At 39.6% G+C, this 27,139-nt stretch overlaps 1 protein-coding gene across 1 annotated transcript in view; it reads right to left on the reverse strand.

The window, feature by feature from the left end:
• Positions 1–2,064: 2,064 nt before the first annotated feature.
• NXPH2 (neurexophilin 2) overlaps positions 2,065–27,139 on the reverse strand; it is a 104,709-nt gene continuing 79,634 nt past the window's right edge. Inside the window, exon 2 of the mRNA XM_058664193.1 lies at positions 2,065–3,462. Within this exon, the coding sequence (XP_058520176.1) occupies positions 2,719–3,462 (744 nt within the window). The 3' untranslated portion in view covers positions 2,065–2,718. The remainder of the gene's footprint in view (positions 3,463–27,139) is intronic.

The following is a 27,139-nucleotide window of genomic DNA, read 5'->3' on the forward strand; positions in this document are numbered from 1 at the left end:
ACTTTTTTATTGCAAATCTGCTTATTAACTTAATTATAAATATTTGTCAAATGACTGAAGAGGAATTATGTACGACTGGTATCGTAATTAATTTGTGACTTTTAAAATTTAGTTTATACGAGCCAAAGTTGAAAGTCCTTTTGTTTGGTTGTTGTTTGCCGTTCTTGCCTGCTTTCTATGGAATAAAGCCTTTTTACCTGCTGAATTCTTTATTTATTTAGCAGAGTCACTAAGCCTTTCACTATAACACAAACCAAAAATACACGATCTCAAAACAATGCAATTAAAAATAATTCAGAAATTTAAAAGCGAGCTGCTCCTTTACCGTTGAACATTTTGTGACTGTGTACTAAATGAGCTTCCATAAAAGTCCTTCTCCTCAAATGCAGTTCTAAAAGGCAAAACTCGTTTCATACAAATGTGTGCATTTGCATGTTTAAATGGGTCCTGATTTATATTGTGCCAAGTACCATTACTGACAATTATGTAGGCTATGAAATGAAATTATGACTTAGAACTATATGTGACATATGTTCTACTCCAAATTAAAAATATGCCCAGGGAAAATTAAAAAAGAAAAATTCCACCAACCCTGCTAAAACCAAAGAACTGTATAAATTGATTTACAGTATCTTTACTTTCCATAGGAATATTATTTCTGCTTTGGAGCTTTTGATGATCAGATAGTTTTAAATCTCATTTCCAGTCATAACGTTTACAGCAGCCAGACTGACAGCTCACATTCCAGATCTCCTCCCTGATGTCATGCTATGTACCAGATGTTTTGGGTGAATTATCCCTTTACTTCATAATCTCCACAGCCAAGCTGCTGTAGTTAATATGCACACAGAAAAGTCTTACTGCTCAGCTGGTATCACACAGACACTCCCTCCTCTACCCCCAGCAGCAACCACACACGCAAAGAATAACATTTGTGAGGAAAAGAAACAAGGAGAACAATGCATTTTCACAAAATAAGCACCCTGAATCATGGGACAGATCTAGCAAATCCCTTTTATTTACATAGAAATGTGTACACATACTTTCTATGTACACAGAAAACTCTTACGTATATATACATATACGGGTCCCACATATTTTACAATAAATAGTATTTTACTCTTATTTCTAGGTGAAAACAAAAACATGTCTCAAAATTTTACTCACCAACCACAAAACTTACAAAAGCACCTGATGAACTCAGAGCAAATATGTCAAACCTGTACTACCACACACTAAGCCTAGTACAATTTTACAAACGACAAAACTCGAACACTGTGCAGATATTACCAGTAAAAAGAAAGGAATTGAGATGTAAAATAGAGAACAGAGTGGTTTGCTGTTTGAACAAGGTGGGAAGTGCATTTGTGTGAGTTAGGACTTACCTTACTTTAGTCCTCAATCTAATGTTTTACTTCTGTTGGCATTTTACAGACAAGAAGGGAGAAAGAAGTTCACATCTATTAATTAAAAAAAAAGGAACCACTCCATGAGTGCTGGGTTCTAGCAACCTTGTTTCTGCCTACCAAACCTTGCTATGCCAGTTCAGGGATTGCCCAATTACACCACGCAGGATTGCCATTCAATTTTGCAGAGATTGGAAGTGGCCTGACCGGGAAGCAACTTTAATTTGGATGTAATTTCAAAAGTCTAGTGAATGAAGTACCAGTATTGCTAGCACTTAATTAAAAATGTTTAATTTAGCCATGTTTCCATATAGAGTTTGATTCCTCTTTCAGTTAGTTAAATGCAAGGAATTGCTTAATCTGTGATGCTAGATACAATGAATTCAGTCAGCATCCTGGATTTTTTCCTGCCTCCACTTCTAATTCTTGTTCCCACTCCCAGCAAGATAGCAATGACTTTCTTCAAATTTTAGGATTACTGTACACAGATCTGTAAAATCACAGTATCTGATGAACTGAATGAGGTTTTAAGAGTAAGGGTGAAAGCAAGTTTTGCTATTTTTGATAACCTCATAGCACTGAATTTGACAAAAGGATTCAAAGAGTGTAGAGCTTTGTTACTGTGCAACAAGTTTACTCCTGATGTACCTTCCCAGGATTTATATTCGGATGAGCACACTAAGGATGGGGGGTCAACCTGAGATCAAATGTTGAAATCTCATTCTATCAACTCCAGCTCATGGGACCGTACTCAGTTCCACTGTGACACTGTCAGTACTCACAGGGATTCTGCAGACAAACCGGGCCCTTCCATCTTTAGTATCAACACTGGCACAGATGTGGGGAAAGCAACAACAACAAAAAGGAATTCAATGTCAGAAGCACAATTCATTGCGCAAAAACAGGTTTTTTTGGGTCACTTTATCCTTCAAGTTTTAAGGTAACCTTCCAAAACATATTTCAAAAGCTGGTTCATTTTCAGAACAATGTGAACCACATGCATCATTTGATTCCTTCTTGTTACATATGGATGGGCTCCCTTGATGCTTCTTTTAGAAAGACAATGAGATTTTTGGACGTTGGTCATCTGACATGAAACTGATGGTTCCATTAGCAGTTTGTTTCCTTAGATAAAGGTACTTAGGAGCAAAATAAACACATTCCACAACTGAAGATGTTTCTTGTTCTTTTTTGACTCAGAAAATCTGATAGAGAATGATGGTTCACTGCCCGAAACAGAACTGATCAAGTTTCACGGTCATCATTCTACTGAACACCTGCGTCTCTGTCATTTCCATCACTGTGCAAAGATTCAGCCAGAAGATAAGTATGGGGTCTCACTATGATAATTGTAGTCAGGACAGACCTTCTGCACCAGTTTGTAATCAACACTGTAGAAGGCAATGTAAATGCAAATGACCTTGAAGGGCTTGGAGCACAGCCAAGACACGTGGCTCTGAGTCTGCTCCTGGTAGCAGATCTTGGAAGGGTCGAAGTTGCACAGGGCTGTCTTCTTTGCCCGATCTGTTTTTTCATATTCAATGCGACAATTGAAAGACTTGGATTCCTTGGTCTCCAAGGTGGACTGAGGGGAAACTTCAAATTCCACCACTTTGGACGGGGGTACCAAGCTCACTGAGACATTGCCTAGGCCTGTGGAGTTATGTCGGAAGTAAACACTGAAGGTTCCATTCCCATGGTCGACAATTTTCCCTGTGATAAGGAGGTTCAGTTTGACAGTTTTAATATTGGAATGGAAGTCACCCCATCCAAACATTTTCTTAAATTTTCCTGTTTTCACTATTGGCCTCCGTTTAGTTCTGGCCAAAGGCTCTTGAACCTCTGTGATGTTAGCCAGCCAATCCCAAAAGTTTTCCATGTTGTCTGCATATGTCATGGGACCAGGTTTTGGCACTGGAGACTGCTTAACAAAGAGGCGCAGGGGGCTGATGATCCGCGAGTGCACCACATTGCCCACCAGTGTTCCTGGGGCATCCTTGTCTTCCCAGTCTAATCCCTCTGCGACAGGCACCACTTCTTTACTGTCACAGAAGAGCTGTTCGAAAGAAGAAAGAAAAACAAACTTCAGGTTAGGCTTTGAGCCTGCACGTGAACTGAAGTCAAGCACAAGGAAAATTCTTTCAAGATTATTCTAATTCTTGCTAAGTAGCATTTCACATGCACACATAGCTGGGCTCAACAACATAACAATATGAGTGCTTAATTCAAGTAAGACCAAACTGAGTACACAAATTTAAATGAAGAGATAAGGAAGAGAGTATTTCATTTTAATGGGCTTAGATGATTTTAGTCTTTCATTTCTTGACTTTCATAATTCTGTTTTTCCAGATTGGTGAATGTAGTACGTTCTGGCCTCTCATTTACAATCATTAAGTTTGTGAAGTCTTTTCCTCCAAGAACACTCTAGACGGCTTAATGGTGACATCAAACAGGTAAAAAAATGTGAATATGAGATACTGATAAGTCCATTAAATATATTTGGAAATATTCAGAATATTATTATATTCAAAGGCTTATGACATGATTTCATGGTTTAACGTAATTCCATTTCACTTTGTGTAACAAAAGGTTTCTGATGAATTTTAGAAAGTTTTCAAAAATTTATTTGAAAAATATCATTATGTATATAATTGCCTTCATAGAAGCAGAAATTAACATTGCAAAGTAGATTCTGGCTGAATTAGACTGCATGTGATTTGATATCTATCTGTTACAATGGAATTATGACCATTCTTAAGTAAGAGTTGCATGCACGTGTTTTCAAGTTTCTGTATATTTTGGACCAAATCATAGCCACTGAAACATAGCACTTTATTTGCATTTGATTTTTCTTTTCATTCTTTTTGTAGTGTAAGACTCCTCATGATGCATAAAAATCATTTAGTTAAATTAATATGGATCCTCAGGGAAACAGTCATTATATATGATGTTGCATAAAGTGAATATTTATAATAGACAAATTAGCAAGTCTTGATAATGGAGGTTTCTGCTGGAAGCAGAGAGAGCTTCTTATCTTTACTGGCGCAAACCACTCTTGCAATCATTCCATGGGAGCTGTCAGCATGACAGCAAAGAGTGGGAAGAGAAGTGAGGCTTTGTTTGCACTGGCTGTCTGGCCCCTTCAAAATTGGAAAAGTTCTTGGTAAAACTGGTTTTAGATTATTCCAAAAATTGTAGCTTTTATTTCAATATTGAAAAAACAGAAAAAAAAAGAGAGAACAAGTTTGCCTTGTACATTTGGTGCTCAACTGTATGTTAGAATTTGATAACCCAATGTTCATTTTTGTGTGTTCAACCACAAATATAAAAACACTCCTTACTATCAGTAGTAAATACCCATTTTTTTCCTTAAAATGTTTGCATTACATTACATAGTTTTCAAATTTTTTTCTTCTTGATCATTTTTCTTAATTCGGAGATTTTTTTTCTTCGTTCTCTCTTACAATATTGAAACATACGAACATTGAACTCATCATCCAATCATGAGGAAGTTTTGTAATCTTGTTAGGTCAGATATTCTTCGTTCATTTTGGTTGCATTATTATTTTTATTTATTTGGGACAATGAGTCAAAAACAAAATAGAGAGATCCCATCATTTGGCTAACCCACTCAAACTAAAAGGCTGGTACTGAGAGCCAAGAGCCCTGTGCCACGGGTGGTGCGAGCCCAACTTCCTGAAGCATCACTTGCCCACTAGCAGGAATCTGGAGGCAGAACCCCCACTAGGAAAGGGATCCACGTATTCTGATATGGAACAAAGGCTTCTTAGATGGTACACTCAACACTCACTTCCTGTTACACTTTAAAATTTATTTTATTGTATCTTATCCACTGATTTAGTTTTTGTAGGCACAAAGCACTTGATTTTCCTTGTGTAGAAAACTAGGTTGTTACCAGTGCATCTACTTCAAGGTCTTCATCTCCATAGGGGACTACAACAGCCCAGCACATTTTAGAATACGTGATAGACCCAACAATGAGATCCTTTTCTTATTCCCCATGACTTGTGCTGTGATGGTCCTGAGATTGCTCAATAAAATGATTATAAATGGTCTCCTATTAAACTTCTCTTTAAGATCCAAGGATTATCCTGGTGGTAGTTTGTGTGGTAAAAGAACATGACCAAGCACTTGATTCACCTGAGAAATGTGAGTGTAAAAAATCTCTAAGGTTATAAAACTGAGTTGAATGTAATTATTTGCTTTTACAAAGGCTCCTTAACTCTTCAGAGAGGATTCTCCACCTCAAAAACTGAAAATGAAATACACAGACCAGCTCCTGAAAAGCTATCAGACAATGATGTACTAGTAAAGGAGTCTGACAGAAAGGATAAGGATATTTCTTAATGTCCTTAAAAAGCTGAAACCTGCATCTACTCTCTCCACCTCTTTCTATGTTGTTCAGCTTTTCTGTTGTCATAAATCATCACATGAGAGCTGCACTGCCGAGAGGGGGCCTATCACAGACAGTGTGTGACCTAAGTCCCCAAGGCTTATCTCAATCTCAAAAGATCTACTCAGAGATGATTGGAGGCCAATGAATCATACCCATGTCTCGCACTTATCAATCACTACAACTGGGAAGCAGCAGAATATCGTGAGAAAAGCTTATGTTCAAAGCCTTGTATGACTTCTCAGGCCTCCAGGGAATTGACTAATTGATGGTTGAGCAAGTTCTTCATTGCTGCATGATAGATAAGTGATCAGGGGGCAGTCAACCCTCTCAAATTCACACTTCCATCAAAGGTTTCTAGTCTCCCCGTCTTCTGAGTCACAACCAGATTATGGGCAAGGATTAGCTCTCTCTGCCAACAAAACATGTCTGTGGAGCTTTGAATCCAGCCTACCAAGTAAGAAGTGGTAACTAAAAGTACAGTGAAGCTCCAACTACTCTCATCTCTGAATAGACAGCTTCCGTGACATGACGTACAGGAGTACAACACTAAGGCATCAGAAATTGTGGGTAAAGAACTCTGTCCATGGCAAGTTGCAATCTACCAAACACAGGACTAGATGGCCCCACTGACTTTTGTAGTTACTGGACTCTTCGTGCTAATTTCAGTATCACTGCTGTCTTTCGTCCCATCATATTACACAAATAATAATAAAAAAAAAGCATTTAACCATCTTAACTAGTCCAATCTTAAAATGGAGTTTTAAAAAGGAAAAGAGAGAAGAATTGCTGTGCTTTATCTCTTTGAACATTCTCTGATTTGAACACATTTATCAAAGCTTAAGTAATTTATGTCTTGGCAGGGTGTATCAATTTCACAAAGCACACACATTAGCTAGATACAATGATATCATATTCGTTTTTCTGCATCTTACAGAAGAGCTCAAAAAGATTAATAAAAGCTCAAACCTTCATCAATTAAAAGAAGCAGGTGGAAGGAAGGGCGTAGAGGAATAAGACTGTATTTTATCTCAGTTCTTTTGTTTTTAGAAGGGAGAAGCTGACACATTCAAATCATTCATCACAACAAGTGAAGTTGAATTTCACTGATAATTAAATGCATTTTTCCCAGGAGGCAGAGAAGCTGCAATGAATTTTATAGCAGCAGATGTGGGAACTGTCACGAATTATGAAAATAATTTATAAACTAAAAGCATCTTCCTCTGCAAACATATCAGAAGAGGTTTTTTCAGCTGTGTATGGATCTGCCATGTATTTCTTAAAACACATTTTATCTTTAAATGATTTTAGTTTATGGAGAAGTTGCATAGGACAAAGTTCCCATACACTCTGTATGCAGTATCCTCATTAACATCTAACACTACTATAATTCATCATAATTAACGAACCGATATTGATGCATTATTTTTAACCAAAAATCATACTTTATCAGATGTCCTTAATTTTACCTCAATGCCCTTTATCTGTCCCAGAATTTCATTAAAGATCCTGAAGTACATTTTTACATGTTGACTATTAGGTTTGCCTTGACCATGGCAATTTCTGAGGCTTTTGTTTTGGACCAATGGCATTCAATGCTTTGGGGAGTGCAGGTCAGACATGTTGTAGCATGCCTCTCAGTGTGGATTTGTCTGATATTTTTCTCACTGTGTGATTGTCTTTGGGGCTTGAAGGGGAAGAACGCAGAGGTAAAGTGCCTCTCCCATCATTTCATCATGGGTACATAACCAGCAACATGGCTTGTGAATGCTGGCACTGACCCTAATCTCCTGGCCTAGACTGAGAAAACATTTTCTTACAATCTTCTTTCACAATTCTGATAAGATTTGCAGACTTTTTAAATTAACTTCAATTTACATTCAGTTCAGTGGCATTTGGTTTAAGACTACTTACTTTTATGTTTTGTTCAGACATTTTTTTTTTTTTAGGAGACACAGTCCATCTGCTGGTTTACCTGCCAAGTGCTATAATCTTCTACCATCCTCCTGCTGCAGGGCCAGAGGCTGGGCTCTGAGAACTCCATACAGGTCTCCCCTATGGGGCATGGAAACCCAGGTACTTGAGCTGTCACTGCTGTTTCCCAAGATCTGCATTAGCAGAAAGCTAGCCAGGAACCAGAGCTGGAAATTAAGCTCAGGCATTCCCATATGAGATGTGGTCATCTTGGCTGCTAAGCTAGATCCCTGCCTCTGGTTATTATTTTTTAGTTGCAAACTCTCAAATATTCCATTTTTATCACTCTACAACATCACTGGATTATCTGAAATAGTCACCAACTACTTCTAAATTATCATAGCAATCTTCTGTGTCATAATATTCACCCTTATCATTAGTGTATTGTTACTCTATTTTTATTTAATATTTATTTAATATTCCCTCTCATTTCTGAGCATGCAATAAATAAAATAGAGTACTATAAATGTCTTATATAAAATTGGAAGTATTGGCAACCTGCATTAAAATAAACACCCCTTCTTAATTTAGGAGCCAGATCATTATATTTGATTCTACACACTCAGAATGTATCAACTATCAGATGGACTTTCTTGGCAGGTCATGCTATTAGCCAAAGGGAATGGTGCTAAGAAAGGAAACTCTCACACAGAACAACTCTATATTCATAGTGTTTCTCTTGAGGAAGCACCAGGAATTCTGCTTGGTGTACTCTGAGTTCTATGACAGTCCAATTTTTGCCATACTTTTGAGATAACTCTTCTTTATGTCCATTGTTGTGTTAGTTTTGCTCCTTTGCTGTCACTACGCTAACACTTCAAGGGGAAATTTTTTCTATGCATTCAGTGAGTGATGAAAAGGAAATGAAGACTATTTAAGACTTAGAATTTCTGGGCTTCAAAGTTCTACACAAAAAATCTTCACAGAATTAATGAAAAATGTATATAAAAGTACGCATTGATTTCAAATCTTGCCCAAAACAAGCCTATCTTTGAATAGCCTTTTTCAGTGGCCTTTTTGAAGTCCCTGGTTTCATGCCCTGAACAGTACATGTCCTGCTCTCCTGGAGCAGTCCTGACACATGGTATTTTCTTGAGGAGAGACCAAGGGAAGGGAACATCACCTCTGATGTCTCAGGTTGGTGTTCAACAATTCTGATTGACATGTTTGTTCTCATCTACTGACGCTTCACTTACATGGCACCTGGAGAGTAGGAGACACCTGGATTTCCCAAGTAATTCAAGCAGAGCCTGTTAAGCCACTGCCTCTAAATATGCTTCTCCTGGCTTAACAAAAGAAGTCTCAATAGTATGATCACATCCTGTTTAAGAAAACTTGAAGCCTAAAACAGTTGGGTAATGGTTGCACAAAGGAAGTGCTTTATTTTTTGCAGCATTAACAAGTATTGCTCCCCTGACTTTTGCCGGTTCCAACAGTCACAGTGATGCTATTGTATTCCCACACTGTACTTGCAAATCCTTGAACTGTGAGGAGAAGCACAGTGTCCCAATCAAGCCTGTGCATTGCAGAAGCGAATCTGTTGCTACATCCTCCTGTGGCTGCATTTGCCAATTAATAAGAAAACTGGTGCCAAAAGTGAAAGAATGAATGAGAAAAGCAGAGGAAGCCAACCTGGATTAAGCAAGGAAAAAACAGGGAAAATGCTTTCATTTATTGGAAGGTCTCAGGATCAGGAAAATAGGAGTGTGTGCTTGGCAGAGTCATTTAACCATCCCAGCAACCCGTACAAGTGATAAAGTGAAGAAAAGCAACAGGTAAGATTTCACCTCAAGAAAGCTTAGTAGTGGAAAGACAGTGCTGATAAGCAGGAGTGCAGGCAGGAATACTGGGTTAAGAGTGAGGAGACCCTCATCCTGTCTTACACAGCCCTCCACTCATTTTCTCCGTCATTTATTCAGTACACACTTTTCAAACACATGGCAGATGCCAGCCTAGCACTCCTGGAACTGGGAGTACATGGACATAGCGCCTACTTTCCTGCAATCTGAAGAACAGTGAAAGAAACATTAAGGAAATACTCATACATAAACAGTGATTCACTCACCTATCAATGTTGCATTTATACACCCCTATGCATACATCTGTAACAAAGGACTTGAAGAAGCTCATGGAAGGGAAGACTAGCTAGCCTATCAGTTAAAACTTCTACATTGCATATCAGAGTGCCTGGATTCCTCTCTGCTCCAACTCTTGACTCCAGCTTGTATCCAATGCAGAAGCTGGATAGAGGGTGATGGCTCAAGTAGCTGGATTCCTGGCACTCACATTGGGTGCTGGAATTATGTTCCTAGCTTCCAGCTTCAGGGCTTCCCCAGCCCTGCATGCTGTGGGTATTTGGGGATCATATAGGAACTGCTGTCTCTCTCTAACAAATCTGTAACAAAGTAAATAACTGACAGCTTGTGCTTTATTTTTAAAGATAAACTTATTTTAGTGGAAAAATATTTTGAAATCCACAAACACAAGAGACCTTCAAAAATTCCTAGAAAATATATATTATGAGAGAGAGAGAGAGAGAGAGAGAGAGAGAGAAACGAACCTCCCTTTGCTGTTTTCACTTTCCAAATGTCTGCAACAAATGAAGTAGGGCCAGAACCCAAGCTAGGAGCTGCCAATTCAGGTTAGTTATCCAGTTTGAGCGCCAAGAAATCAATTACTTGATACGCCATCATTATCTTTTAGGATCTACAATGGCATGAAATTGGAGATGGGAAACAGACCCTAGTATGCTGATGTAGGATGTATATTTTCTAAATCCCATTTCCATGAAATTTGAGGTTTTCTGGTATGTGGATGTGTGTGTAACAAGGAGTGGGAGGGCTAACTGAGTTAAGGGATTAGGGTAAACAACAGGGCAACAAGTGAATAGAATTAAGCAATAAATCTCTATTCGGATAAGAGCAATGAAATCCAAGACTCACCAATTGCTACCTGATAAATAATGAATTAGTGGCTAGAAAACAAATCGATCTTGGTATTTATATTTCTTTATCATCTGTTCCAAATTGTATATTGATTTGTTTGTAACCACTAATGAAAGTGGGATACATTGTAACACAATAGTGTTTCTAGTGGAAGGCTAATTTGGTGATTTTTGCCACACCATAATCAGACTGTACTGATCAGTGTGTGCTGAGTTTCTGTCAGCTGTAGTCTTGCGAAAGTGATGACCTTTCCCGTCCTTGTCTTCATCTTTCAACCTCCAGAGAGCTGGGTTCTGGGTAGGACAGTGAGAACTGTGCCACGATTAGAGTATATTCTTGTCCTATCACTCTTCATCATGAATGTCATATACATTAACACTGTTGGAAAATTAAGTGTGAAATGGATAAATAAGAATATTCTGAAATAATTTGTTTGACTTTATGTTCACAAGTGTCTTAAAAATACACTGACAACAACTAATGACCCTGATTTTCAAAAGAACTGATGAATCTTTCAACCAAAAGAGAGACCAACTTCTCTTGTTGTCACAATGTTTTAGAAATATCTGTTTTTCAAGATGTTTTCAGTCCTCTGTTTACAATGAACATAAGAAATTTACTGCTTATATTAGCTTACTATGTAACCTACACTTGCATAATACACAAGGTATAAATTGCACAGATCACCCACGATTAAGAAGCAAGAGCATGACTAATTTATAATGTATCAAAGAAACGTAGTCCTCTACTCTTCAAAGAAGAAACTTTAAAACTTCCAGCACTAGGCAAAATGGATTGAATGCCTCACACATGTGAGTTTATAGCAACTTTGTTAAGTTTTGCCTTGATAATAGGACTTGAATATGCAAAAGGGACACACTGATACAGTTCTGTACAAATATTTTTAAAAGCAGTCGGCTTGTTCCTCTTGAATTTTCTGGAAGCATTTATTAACTTACTAATGTTTGAGTGACAACCTCTGCTATGTTTGGAAGAATACCTGGCTTGCTTTGTGGGTTTGCACATAACATTAGTGTACGATCCATTATAGCTAATCATTAATTATTTCACTGGGAGTATTAATTTCATCCATGAACCATAAAATAAATATTATACAATCTAGAGGTAGCTTGAGGATCCCATTACATTTGAAGAATTACAAGATCAGTAATACAGGGTGAAATGAAGCATTGTTTTTGTTGTTTGCATAGAACTTACGTAATTGGATTCTTTAACAGCTCTGTCTTGTATACTGCAGTTAAAATTAAAACAACAACCTTTTTATCAGAAAAAAAAAACACAACAAAATCCCCTGTAACCATAATCAAGTTCAGCACCCTACTATTTTTTTTCCTTGTAAATGAATCTTAGAAAGCATTTTTCCTGAACTGAAATTTTATAGAACATTATCCTTGCTGACAAAACATGTATTTTCTGAACAACACTCCATGCTACATTGATGATTAGTTGTGTCGCTTTCCCTGGAATCATGCTTCTGGGGCTCCATTATGGAGCTGTCATAGCATTTTAAAAAAAGAATGACAGGAAACAGGAATGAAGAATGACAGACTCAAACATACACCTATATATTAATTGTGCCTATTAATATTTTGGGGGAATAATGTGGCACTGCTTCAAAATTCATTTTGCAAGTTGTGAAACAAATGATTGTTTAGGAGAGGAAAGGAAGCTAAACAGTGGGCGACAGCCTTTCTGCTGAGTGCCAAATTCCTTTTACCTTCCAGATATCTTTTAATAGCTACCCTTTACATTTTCTCTAAATTGATACAGGAACTAACAGGATACATAAATGTGAGGACAGAACTCTTAGCAGAAACAGCCAAAAAGCTAGATTGCAACGCTTGGCAGTAGTTTTATCGCTAAGGTTAAATATGGCAATCCTTATTTTATCTTGATGACAGTGATCTGGAAAGCAGGCAACACAAGCCTCTGCAAAAGAAAAAATATCAGCGCATACAATACATGATGACATGCAAAAATACCGTGTGTAAAACATGCACGTGCATGTACATGACCCTAGGTCTTTGCTAATACTTAGGGAGAATCATGTATAAAAAATTTAGAATTTTGACTCAGAAAACTAAATAAAGGGAGAGCTGTGAAATTATGAGTAGGTTGGAAATAAACATCACTGAGGCTTGTGGTTAAGGTGCTGCTAAATAAAATAGGCTACATTTCCTGTAAAACAAGGTCAGGTGACAGTGTAATTTAATTCAACTTTTACAAAGTCATACAAAGTGCTTTTCTGATGATACAGTGGATGGAGGCCGTAAATGAGTAAATGATTCAGCATGTTAAATAGCACCGTCCACTTTCAGCCACATGTTCTTGTTAACCCCATACCAATTTTTAGTGAGATGAGCTTTATCAGATAGAAACACATACATGTTTTAGAAATATTGTGTCCTGAGAGATAGCCAACCAGAATTTGGGTCTTGATCACACTAAAGTTGGCATTTAGAAACAAAAAATTAATTTGGGGAAGGGCAGTTGAGTGAGGGGTGGAAATGCGAGGTCAGTTTCTAATATGAGGGATGTTTGGGAGGGGTGTTTGGGATACAGGAATGAGGTGGGGCTAGTGGAGGCCCACAGGTTTTGTACTTTGCCATCAATTTCTTTTGATGTTTCAATCTTCAGGTATTACTAATTTGGCAGTTAGCTTCTTGTGCATGTGAAAGGCAATTTTACAATCAATTTGACTAGGCTGTAGCTCCCAGTTACTCAAGCACTAATGCAAGTGCTGTGTGAAGAAATTTTGTGGATGTTAACATCCTTAACTAGCTGGTTATTTATTTATTTATTTTTTTAATTATTTATTATTTAACTTCAGTAATTACATTGTATTATGTGACACAGTTACATAGATACTTGGGTTCTCCCCACCCCTCCCCAAACCCTCCCACCATGGTGGATTCCTCCACCTTGTTGCATAACCACAGCTCAAGTTCAGTTGAGATTTCCCCATTGCAAGCGTATACCAAACATAGAGTCCAGCATCTTATTGTCCCGTCAAGTTCAACGGCTTCTTAGGTATACCCTCTCTGGTCTGATGACAGAGCCAGCAGAGTATCATCCCAGTCAATTGAAAGCTCCAACATTAATTCCATAATGATGTAAATTTTTGCTGATGGTTATTTATTTATTCATGTTTATTCACTATCAGTACTTATTGCTTGTACTACTACACCAAACACTGGTAAATTTAATTGGTAATTTTTAAAAACATTTATTATCATTTTTTGGAAAGACCAATTTACAGAGAGGAGAGACAAAGACCTTCTGTCTATTGGTTCATTCTCCAAATGGCCATAATGGCCACAATGGCCACAATGGCCACAATGGCCAGGGCTAAGGCCATCTGAAACTAGGGGTATGCAGCCAGCTCAGGATCTCCCATGTGAATACATGATCCCAGGGCTTTGGGCCATCATCCATTACCTTCCCAGGTCATAAGTAAGGTGCTGTATTGGAAGTGGAGCAGCCGGGACACAGAATGGTGTCCATATGGGATGCTGGCACTGCAAGATGGAGGATTAGCCAGTTGAGGTATTGTGCCAGTCCCTAATCAATACATTTAAATGACACTGATGAGTTTAATTTTTTTCAAGGCTTTTAATATACCTAGAATAATATCTCACTTAGATGTAAACATTCACAATCTAATATAAATTTTCATAGGATTCTACCTAAATGTGCTGGTTTACACTCATCCAATACAAGTGTTCTTAAGATTGGTACCAGTTTATGCAGTATAAAATGTCCACTTAACGAACGTGTAAATGCATGTAAGTGATACACATGAAATTAAAACTTGTGTTACAATTATTCTTGCAACCATCACTCCTGACATTTATACTGAGAATGATAGAGTCTTCATAAATAACCTCATTGGATTCTTACATCTACTTTGTGGGAGATGTAGAACAAGAAATAGCCTTGGTGAGGTTAAGAGGTTTGTGCACAATCCAAGTATTGAAAGGTAGCAATAAATTCAGAAATCAGGGGTTTTATTCTTTTTAAGGTCAAGATGTCTTTTTCTCACTAATGTGTAAATGGGCCTGACACCAAAAAACATAACACAATGGAATAAAACATCTTTATGAATTTAAAAATGAAATAACACATTTGCCTAATAAACTAAAAATGAGATTTATTCTAAAAAAGAAAATTATTAAACTTAACATTCTCCTTGCTAATATTTAAATATTTCATTTGTACATTGATGGGTCATACAAACACTAAATCTTTTATATTACCTTTATATTTAAAGAAGACAAAAGTTCCTTTAGCTGCATAATAGTTAACATGCTCTGCCAGAAAACAAGTCTTGAGATTATTAAGAGTAAACTCTTAGTCCCACTCAGTGGCAACTTGATCTAGATTTCCCCCAAGCACTCTGAAGGGCAAGTTGCTGTTTCAGCACTTGTCCTCAGATTCCATGCCCTAAATCCTGGCTGGTTTCTGCCTGGGGCAGGCCACTGGACTCTGCAGCCTCTCTGCACACCACGAGGTCTCAGCAGAACAGATCTTTGTACCTCTGCACTGCCCACTAAGGCACCCTTCCGTCCTATCTTCCCTTCTGACCTTTCAGCCTGGGCTGAAAACGTTTCTGGTAACCAAAGGGTCCTCCACACGTCTTATCTGGTAACGATATCTGAGCTCCAGAGTACTGCTGAGACAGTCACCGGGCTCCATGGCCATACACCTAAAACATGTTGAGTACAAGTTGTCTAGTCACACCTGTGGCTTTTTTCTCCAGGGCCATTTGCTGACTCAAACTAAAGGGGATTTTTAGTTCTGAGTGTGGACTTTACTTAATCATAGGAGGATCTTAAGCAGCTACACTGAAATTTCCCTGAAGGAGGTGCAATTCTGTCTTCAGACTGCAGCTCCAATGGCTACCAAAGACCTCTAGCTTTCAGGCCTTCCTGGTCAAGTTTGGGTTTGAGAGTGCCCAGAATCACAGGAGCTAGTTCCTGGAAATGTAGCTCTGTAATACTCATCCTCTCTAGCCTTCGTGTCTGTATCTCTGGGGAATTCTAGTTACTTTAATAATGACATTCATGTGTGAAAATCTTATTTTCATGCCTTAGTTATGCGCCTTGATTTCCTGTATCCACAGAACCAAGGGTGTTACTGGGGTACTCGAGATGACTTAATCATAAATGTTGATTTATGTCAATTATCCTTCCATGTTGCTCTCCTGAAAGCATAGGTCCACATATTGGCCACACACAATTATTATTGCCATTTTTGTGTTTTTACTTAGCACTTCCTCTTGTAAACTCCTGATATCTTATTCATGTCCTTAATCTCTTTCACAGTGCCTGATTCACAAAAAGTTCCTAATAAAAGCTGAAAACCTAAACTACTTATAGTATGTTTACTTCCTGGACTGTTCACAGATCTTTAATTCCCCAGATTTTACTTTTGGCCACTTTTGAAAATGTTTTAAATCTTAATTAAAGTTTAATCAATAAGGCAGTCAAGTAAAAATAATGGAAATTGGGGTTGGGGGGGCAAGTCAGAAGTTGGAGGAATGGAACAGAGTAATACATAATGATAATTTAATAGAAGAGTAACAACACCTAAACCAAAACATTTGAAAAATAATATTGTGAACAATTGGTTACAATTATTAAGTAGCTTAATTTACAGGGTGTTACACAATAACAAATTCTATGACTTTCAGGGAATAACCATCCACCCTCTACAGCTAAGAATGCAGCAATCAGACATCACTGGAGTCCAGGGTCTCTCTATCTAGTGTTTTAGAGATAGGTTTCCCTTAATTGAACCATGGAAAAGTACACCATGTCAGTTTTGCACCTTGTAAAGTACAACATTAATTCTTCTCTGGTTGTGTAAGTGGTAGTTATAAATGGAGCTAGAAATGTTACAAACGAAAGGAAGGTACTGGGACCGGACACTGTTGTTACTCAACTGACCGTAACACTTCCTCCTACAATCTCCACCAGGCTGACACTCTGTTTGCTCAGCTCCTTGGCATGGGCCTCTTTGTCATTGGGCTGACAACTGACAGGGCCAGGTGTACCAATGGGGAGCTCTCCTTCAGTCAGCAGATACTTGGCTCAGAGAGTTTCTGGCTTCTTACTTGGCATCTACAATTATTTGCACATGAGATCAAAATCTCTTTTATCTGGCAATCTCTGAGTGCCATTCTCTCATTTCTCTCCCATCTGAACCTCCTCCCCACACTGGATGTGAAAGTCGTGGGGAAGGTCAAATAGGACGTCCCTGGAATTAGAAGATGGCTCAGGACCACAAGCAACAGCATAGGCTCTGCCAGCCTTTTATGTCAAGCCACACAGCCCGGGCTTGTGGCCCAGTGAATTTTGTAAAATACAAATCTAATTCCTAGCTTGAATCCTTACCTATGCTGGTGTTTTTGTACATTGAGAACATTGGAATTCCATCCACGACCCTGACACACCCACACAAACACACACACACATCCCATGTAAAATTTTCTAAAATTCCAAGATATACCAGTGCCATTTATTAATGAACAATTACATGTGAGTTCAAATGTGTAACATTACTCCTACAAGCAACAAGAATAAGGACGCTACAACAAATAAGGAAAGCATGAAATTAGAGGTCACAGATTTCAGTCATAATCAGTCTCACAACAGCTCAGGAGAGCTTCCTTCTGTAAAGTGTCCCTTCACACCCTGAGGCACACAGTGTTTCTCAAGTTCTGGGCCCCTACTGTTAGAGACAGAGCTGGTGTTTGTTTCATCAGGCTGAATTCCTTGAGACATGGAAGTTTTCTTACTCTTTGCTGTATTTCCAAGGCCAAACAGAAAACACATATCTTTAAGAAACGTACTTTGCTAAAAGCAGTGTGACCCTACCCACAAAGCTGCAACATCACTTTCCTTAATTGAGTACTTTGAATTGAATGACTTTCCTTAAAATTGAGTACAACGTGGTTAGGGCATCCAGTCGCAGAGAAACTATCCTGAAGAATAAATCTTTCCTTAGCAATGCCTGGGCCTCATGCAGTGACAGGGTCATCAGAGCTTGTTTCCTTTCGAATTTCCTCCTTCCAAACATATTCTCCTCCTGTTCCACGTAGCACATCTCTCAGTCTCCAACTCAGCACCTGAGTTCTTGAGACCATCTTTGTTTCCATCCCCTTTCCATGTAATCCATTTCTAATACCACTATTCTATTCCCATGTCTATCTTATGCCTATCTGCCTCCCTCTGCGTCCACTGTCCCCTTCATCATTGACGTGACCACACTCCTGGATGCCTTCAGAACCCCCTGTAGTTCAGCTTTATGCATACATGTCTGTGGTGTTCTACATGGAAGAGTGTTGTGAGGTTGCCACGTAAATTTTGAATTATTGATTGTGGCCATTTCTTGATTTTTTTCCCCATCAAGATGTGATAAAACCTAAGGCTGAACTATGGGAGCAATTCTGGTATGTCTACAGGACTGACCAACAGGAACATGTGACAGCTGTAGTGGATTGTGCTGCAAGCCTAATTATGCAGACTACAGTTTGGTAAAAGGAAGAAGTTTCTAATCATGTGGTCTGACCCTCAGTAGAGGAGCCTGGTTCTATGATAATATTATGGACTGATTGTATTCCCCCAAAAGACAATGTTGAAGCCCATGGAATTAAATTAAAGTGGAAATGAACATGCCTGAAAATTTTCTGAGCCAACAAAATCAACTAACTCTTAAAAATCCAGCTTTAACCTTACTTTAATTGCAAATGTAAGCAAGACTTAATTTGAACCAATTGTAGCAAGTGTTTGTACTGAAGAAAAACAAAACCTAACCACAGTCCATTAAAAGCAGACAACATAGCATGGCATAATCAGACCTTCCAACAAAGCAAACCAAAAATGGCAATTTTATAACTGTGATGAATCAAATCATTGGTTGGTTTTACCTCTGCATTCACTCAGTAAACACTTGCTTTTCATGTTTTGTCAGCAGAGCACTAAATCCTTCTGGTTGGCTGCTTCTCTACTCATCAAGTGTTACTTACTCATACAAACCCTTTAAGATTTTATGTTGCCTCATTTTTAAAAAACAAAGTTTATCAAGTGTCTGTGAATGTGACTTCACTTGGGAATAAGGTTTTAGCTGGTCTAACTAAATTAGAGAGAGTGGGTAAATCAGGTCCAATTCAACATGACTGCAGTCTTGGTAGGAGGAGAGTAGAGCGCAGGTGGAAGGCCATGGCGCAGATGGACAGTCAGGTGCAGTCTCAGAAGAGGATGGCAAATGGAGTCAGGCTGCCACTGCCAAGGGAGTCCCAAGACTACCAAAAGCTAGAAGACCCCAGAAAGAATCCTCCCCTCTAGGGTTTGCAGCAGCCACCTACGCTTTACTCCCAAACTCACAGCTCAAAAACTGTGAGAACAAATCCCCATAATGTGCTACACTGCATTCCCCCTATTACCTGTGTTTTCAGAAACCCACAACCAACTTCACTCTAAAATACTAACTTCTAACTTTTCTTGGAGACATTTTTTTTAGGACTCAGTGTGATGACTCAATGGTTAAATCCTCTGCAAGTACTGGGGTCCTATATGGGCACCAGTTCATGTCTTGGCTTCTCCACTTCCCATCTGGCTCCCTGTTTGTGGCCTGGGGAACCAGCAGAGGATGGCTCAAAGCCTTGGGACTCTGAACCTTCATGGGAGACCGGGAGATTCGGAAGAATTTCCAGGCTCCTGACTTCAGTCTGGCTCAGCTCTGGTCATCATGGCCATTTGGGGAGTGAACCAGTGGATGGAAGAGCTTTTTCTTTGTCTCCTTCTCTCCGTTAATCTGATCAGCCTTTCCAATAAAACCAAATAAATCTTAAAAGTGTGTGTGTGCGGGGGTATTGGCACTGTAATGCAGTACATTATGTCTCACCTACATTGTCAGCACTTGCTAAGGCTCTGACTGCCATATCAGCATCACTTATGGGTACAAGTTTTAGTCCCAGCTGCTCTGATTCTAATCCAGCTTACTGATAATGCGCCTAGAAAAGCATCAGAGGATTGCTCAAGTTCTTGGGTCCCTGCACCCATAGGGAAGATTCGAAAGAAACTCTATGCTCCTGGCTTCAGACTGGCCCAGCTCCAACAATTGTTGTCCTCTGAGGATTGATACAGCAGATAGAAGATTCTCTCTTTAAATCTTCAAAAATAGGTTTGAAAATCTATTAAATATTAAATATGAAATATCTTTTGCTATCAGAACTCTAATAAGGTTAAAATGCAAATATGTTAGTAAATTATTTGCTACATGTGTGGTAGAAAAAATCTTCATATCCTTTTTGTATGAAGAGATTTTACATTTCATTAAGAAGTAAAAATCAAAATGGAAACATAAGAATAAAAACACATGGTTCACAAGAAAAGACATACAAGTAGACAATGAATAGCTGTAGAGATAACTAAAAATAATGAAATGAAATTTTAAAACTTGGATATGTTCAAAAAATAAAAATAATAATATTTTATAAACATTAAATTGACATAGTTTTGTTTTTTAGCCTAGTATATCAGTATAGAAGTTTGGCAAACTAATGTTGAAAGTGTTTAGAAGAATTAATCAACGCAATTTTTCCCAAGAGACATTTGGGCATATCAATGAGTACCTGCATTAGCCCAACAGTGGCCCAACCCTCCGTGTCTAGAACTAACCATAAAGCAAAATTATGCCCAAGGTACTGGTATCTGTAGAGACTGGAGATCAATGAAATGTTCAACAAAAAGCTCAAACTTAGTACTAATCAAATAAATAAAAATAAAACAATACATACACTGTGACTATGAAATTAGCAAAGACAAAATGTGTGGAAATAAAACATTTGTTTCAGAATAAAATGAGAATATCTGTACTGTAAAGGAAATAGAATAGCCTCCACCCCCACCTAATAAAGCAATAGTTAGTAGAACATTTCTGGGACGCAATTAAATGTGCACAAAAAGCCTTAGAGTTCCTCATTCCTTTCTATGTAATAATTGCCCTAGGAAATTTTCCACAATACCAACTGCAATGTATGCACCATGTTCATTACAGTGATATTTATGCTATGAAATGTGAAAGCAACCAAAACCTCCGAAAAAAATCAAAGAACACGGCTGACTTTTATGCACTAACTTAACAAGCCTATTACCTGATATCGTAAAATGATACGTGTTTTAATGCACAGAGAATACTTATTACTATAATGCTTGGATAAAATAGTTGTGAAAATATATATAAAGTATTACTACAAATACCTTGTACATAAAAATGAATGGGATATTAGAATTAATATAAAATATTAACAGGTATAAATATTACTGATAATTTTCCTTCTGTTTTTATTACTGATAATTTTCCTTCTGTTTTCAAAATATCCAACAGTAAGCAGGTATTTCTTCTTTCAAGTAACAATGTGAAGCTAAGATCTACCCAAATGTAGCTACTATCTGCTGCAGAATCACTCAGTCATCCAGTTTGGCGAAACTGAGATGGTAACAAATTGTGGAATTCAAACTGCTTTGACAGAGTAAACAATGAGGCATTTGGTATGTTTAGACTTGTATATATGCTGTTTAGTATAACACCTGGAGCGTGGTGTGTTATAAATGTTGATCACAATGAATAGAAACATAAAATATTGAAAATGTATATAAATGGGTATTTGCACATAGCCATACAACATATACATAAAATGTAACGCACTCTCTCAAATCGATCAACAGTACGTAGCTAAGTTTCAATTATTTATGGAGAGAAGTCTAAAAGAATGCAAAGCCACTTTGTAGTTGTCAAGGAAGTAGAAATCTTATATATATATTATTCTTTTGTGGGCAGAAGAAAGAAAAATTAACTGTTGAACTGAAAGTGCTGCTCTGTACCCTGAGAGGAAAACAACAATGGGAGCCGTTGTTCTTTTTCCTCTTATCCAACCATGGCTGGCCCTAGGGTGGAGCTGTGAGAATACAGAAGGGAAAGAAACAGTGTAACTAGGATTACCAGTTGCTTTCTTATGAATAAGTCATAAAGAATCACCCTTAACAGAGTAGTCGAGATAAAGTGAGAGACTGCTTTCTTGGTCTTAATGTATAATCTAGCAGCAGCTTCCAGTGCCAAGGTTGGCCAACCTGTGCTAGGGACAGTAAGAAGAACAGATGAACAATTTGCAGAGGGAAGTATATGAACAGGAAGAGAGTGGGAGCAAGCGCCAAGATCCTTGGGCCAGGCCTCTGAGGCAGAGAAATGCTCGCATAGGGTGGGCAATTTCTGTGGACAATCAGGTCAAATCAGAACTTTGGGTCGCCCATTTTCCTATCTGATCCCAGGCAGTTTCCTGCTGAATGGCAAAGCACCAGCAGCGGAAATATTTCATGTGTATTTTCTTGATAATAGCAGACTTTAATTCCAAATTCAGCAGGAGGCCACATTAGATAAAGATAGAAATTGAGGCCTGTGTCTTCCCACATGGCCAGTCTTCCTCAGTGGACACTACACATAACAAATTGTTCGTGCACTTCCCAGTATCTCCTCGTGCTGGTCTGTGCTGCTGAAGGGCATCAACAAGCTCTGCTTCTCTATTTCCCAGTAAGCCAAGGAAGGCAAATGGTAATAACCTCATTTTGTAGATGAGAGATCAGGGTGGCGAGGGCTTAGGCAATGAATGCAAGTTTCTCCAGCAAGTGAGCCATAGAAAGTAAACAGAGTCCTCTGTAACTGTTAAAGGGCTGCATCTAGTAGTCCACATTAATCCAGCATCCAAATCATTTTTAACTGTATCTATGGCTTTTCTTTTAATTCAATTTTGTGTAGTAACAGTGTCTTTAGTCAAACACATACTTAGCTCTGTAAACATTTTAAAAATAAGCCTCTACAATTTTCCAATCTTTCCATCTACCAGCATCTGATTGTAACATTTCTGCTTTGCAGCAACAGTTTATGGCATTGCTAGCAATTACGGTTGGATATCAGGTCCCATAAATACTTAATGATATCATTAATTTCTGAAAGGGAAAAGGGAACCTTGATGGTAGGTTTAAATGGATAAGGAATTTATTTCCTCATATTTTGCACTGATACTTAATTTCAGCTGCTGAGATTGAAGTCCTCCTATCTGTGATTGATGAGAATTTTCCACAGCTGTAGCCATTTCTATTTTCCTTTAACTATTTACTGGCTTCCCTCCCCCCTTTGTGCAGGACTTGCAAGGTTGAGCACTCAACCCTATCAGCATAGCACCTGCTGACCATGGTGTCTGTAGGGTTTCTTAATAAATGTCCTCCCTCCTACTTGTTTCTTGAATGCCTGGGACATTTCACTTTACATTTGTTAAGACTGGTTCATTAAAGCACTAATTTTAAACTGTAATTATCTGTTGGTTCATATCAGCAGTTGAGCCACAGTGGCTTCTAACTGCAGGAGAATTTCACATCTGTTTTCATCCCCTGAAGCCTCAAGCAAGAGTTACCATGCACAGTGTGAAAGAGATGTAGAGACTGTTGCACAACAGACAGCAAAGGCAGGAAGGAAGAGTTGGAAATAAGGGAAATAGACACAATTGTAAAACTGTTCATAATAACAACTCCTGGGTTAAAAAAATCAAAAGAAATCAAATAGGAAGCATGACAGGTAAATAGGTATATTGTAAGGTGGAGAGGATCTTTACTGTGCAACATCTAATTCCAGGAGAATCTGCAATTTGCAGTCCCAAGGAGGTGGGAAGCGGAGCAGGGTGTATTATCCCTTGTTTTACAGAAAAGGTTAACGACATGGGTATTCGTATCACGGAGTGTCATCCACCAGCTTGGTCATCAACCTGCCTAAGGCTGGCAGAACTGAGTAGAGTTCTTATATTTAAGGCATAATTGTTCAAGAAATCAGTGGTAAAAAGGGTAATCTAAGGAAGATTGAAAGAGTTTTAAATGGATAAAAGAATAAAAAGATGGAGAGGAAAGATGAAGAGAACACACGTTCTGGTTAGAAACTGCTGCGTTTCTTCAGCACCCAGTGCACACTATGTTATGTGAAAGGAAGGCTGACGTGTCCTTATTAAGTGTTTCTTGCAGGCCTGATAACTTGGAACTTTGACTCTGGTGAGTATTACTTGCACCGTACAGATGAAGAACCAGAATTGAAGAGATCAGAACTTGGATTGGCATTTGGGATACTTTGCCAGATGAAGTTTTACTGCTTCCTGAAGAATGTATATCTTATATGAAAAGCAGGAGAGGGGAGAGAGAGAATCTCCCTTTTCCTGCTTCTACCCCAAATGCTCCCAACAGCCAAGGCTGGGCTAAGCCAAACTAGAAACCAGGAACCCAATTCCCATTACCTCACATGGTACACCCTAGAAAGAGCTGTAATCAGCAGCCAGGACTCAAACACAGGCACTTTGGTGTGAATGGAACACATCTTAAGAACTACATAAAATACCTATCCTGATAACATTTCACTTTTATGTAAACAATGCACACAATGGCACAAGGCTAGCTGTTGCAGGGAGCAGATCTGCCCATTATAGGAGAGGAGAGGAGAAAGTGCATCATGTTGCTCTGGTTTGGGACAAATGAAAAGAAGAAGAAACAGTGGGAAAATTCTCTGCAACACTGAAGCCATGTATCATTTTCTAAATACTATTTCTATCTTTTAATTCATTCCATACTTAGGTCCTAGTTTGAGATTACCGCATAATTCCTGCCATGACCCAGCCACTTCTAGGAACAACTGCAGAAGACCCACATTCTCTTTTTTTCACATTGTCTATTTCCCTTCCTGGGGGGAGAGGGGAGAATAGACATATCCAGCCTCACAACCACCCCAGGGTCCCCGATATGGGGCATACTCCGAAGGTCCTGCTCAAGTGGTTTTCACTGTTCAACAGTTCTGAATTGCTGTTGATCTTGCCACTGTAAGCACGATGAAATCCCTCCAATATCCACTGGCTGACACAGTCCACCTTAGTCTCATTTTGCCCAGATATTCACTACCAATGCCTAGCTGGGGTATTTGATCAATTTGTTCTGTCCGCCATCCTCTGTTATGGTACCAGGTGTCCTCTGCAGGCTCCAGTGTACTGCCATATTCTCCATGTTCATCTGGATATGCTATCTACTGCTCTAAGCCACTGAGGAGGCTCAATCTGACACACGCACTCCATGGTCAGACGATGAAATCTATAATTCTCTCCATGGTTGGAATTCTGAGTCCATTGGTTCAGTTGGGGGATCCCCAAAGAAATCTCATCTGAGGTGATTCCAGACCTGATTCTTATGTGTGCTTGCCAATACAGGGTCCGGCACATTCCATCGCCCAAATCAGCCTCTGCGCACACTGCTGGTTGCAATTGCTGGGTCACATCTGTCTCCAGCCCTGTATTCTACACAAACCAATCGGTGTTGTAGCCCAGCCCAATCTTGCCTACCACACACTCAGCCTTCATGTAAACCAGTGGGAGCTACAGCCTAGTCAGAGTAACTCCCAATAACTCCCACCAAGCCTGTCCTCTGCCCTGGTTCCCATGCTTGGCTAATATGTACAGCAGTCTGTCCCACATCCAATTCAGCTCTCATACATGTCAACGGGCACTGAAGCCTAGTGTAACCCAACCAGCCCCACTATCCAGCCCACACTGGTGCCAGCGGGTGATACTCTCTGTCTAGCCCCTAGTCCTGGGTCTCATGCTCACCAGTGGGAGTGACAACCCAAGGGAGAATTACCCATTCTTTCCCTAATGGGCCCACTCTTACTCCTGGAACTTGCACTCTCCAGGTGGTTGTGTATTTAGCTTGACAGATTTTGCTCCCCCTGCCCATGCCAGCATCCACCAGCTGATGCTGTGGCAAAGCCCAACCAACCCACACCCACTCTGACTTATGCATACACCAGCAGGAAGAGTCAACTCAGCCTGGTTTTCCCCTCACCCAGCTCACATGTAGGCCAATAGGTGTTGTAGCCCTGCCAAACCTGGTCTGCCCAGATCCCAGCACTCACACTGGTCAGTGGGAGTAATGGTCTAGCAGAGGAGCCATACACAGTTTCCCTACTGGATTTGCCAGCCACCTCTCTGCCCCATGCTGCTCTTCCCAGAGTCTCACGTATTCTCGTTGAGTGCTGCAACCCAATCTGGCATGGCCTGCCTCACCTCGGCATTTGCCAGTGGTTCTGTAGTTTGGTGTGGGTGGGCTGGGCCCAGCCCAACCAGCCACCAAATTCTGCCCTAATGTAAACTGGCTGGTATTGCGATCTGACCTGGCATGACCCATACACCTTTCTGATTCTCTGATTTGCCAGTGGGTGATATGAACTGGCCCAGCCCGGTTTACCCCAGACTGAGCCAAATATGTGCCAGTGGGCAGCATTACCTGGCCTGGTCTGGGCTGCTACCTCTTAGTTCTTGACCTCACCTGCATGGAATGTGTCCTGACAGAAGAGTTCCCCAAGCTCTTCCACCAGGATCTGTCCCAATGTCAGATCTCATGCACATCGGTGGATACATTGGCCAGCCCTATTTAGTCCACTTCCTGTCCTAGCAGGAATAGTGTCCTTTCCTGACTGGCTATCATCGATTCTGATTCTTATTGTTGGGTACTACTACTGTCAAGCCTGGTCCACACACAAACACAGCTCACACCTGGCTCAGCAGAGACAGAACCAAGCCTGTCTTATACCCAGCCTGGTTCTCATGAGCATCAGTGGGCGTTGGAGTCTAGCCCAGTCTTGCATACCCCAGACCCAGCCCACACTTGTGCTGAGGGATACTGCAACCATGTCCAGACCAGTTTGTAGCCCCCGCTCCTGCTCTTATGCTTACTAGTGGGAGTCACAACCCAGTCAAGGTGTCTCCTTAGCTCCCCAACCAGGCCTGTTCCCAGCCACAGATCTTGTGCCTTGCAATGGTTGCTCTGACCCAGTTTGGCATAGCCCCTCACCTGCTTTGGCCTTTGCCATTTGATGCTGCACCCTGACCTGACTTGGCCTGCCCCTAGTCCCAACTCTTTCTGGTGAGTGCTGCAACCTGGCCCTGGTTAGTCTGCTCTCATCCCTGGCTCATGCAAACTGGCAGGTGTGATAGCCTATCTCAGCATGACCTGCACTCCATTCTGGCTTCTGCACTTGCCAGCAGACTGACAATTCGTAATTCCCTATTCCTCCCCTTCCTATATCCACTTAGTGTGAATAACTCAAACTGAAGAAAAACAATGATTGAAACACAGGAACATATGAGGCCAGAGGGGCAGATGATTTCTTTGAAAAATATTAAAGATCTCAAATACTATACAAAAGGCTGTCCTTGTAAAGAGATTTCATAGACACAAATCTAAAGCAGACAATCACACTTCCCACTCTCCCTCCTTCCGTTTTCCTTTAACTTTTGC

The sequence above is a fragment of the Ochotona princeps genome, chromosome 5 (assembly GCF_030435755.1).
Source record: "Ochotona princeps isolate mOchPri1 chromosome 5, mOchPri1.hap1, whole genome shotgun sequence".
Taxonomy (NCBI): Eukaryota; Metazoa; Chordata; class Mammalia; order Lagomorpha; family Ochotonidae; genus Ochotona; species Ochotona princeps.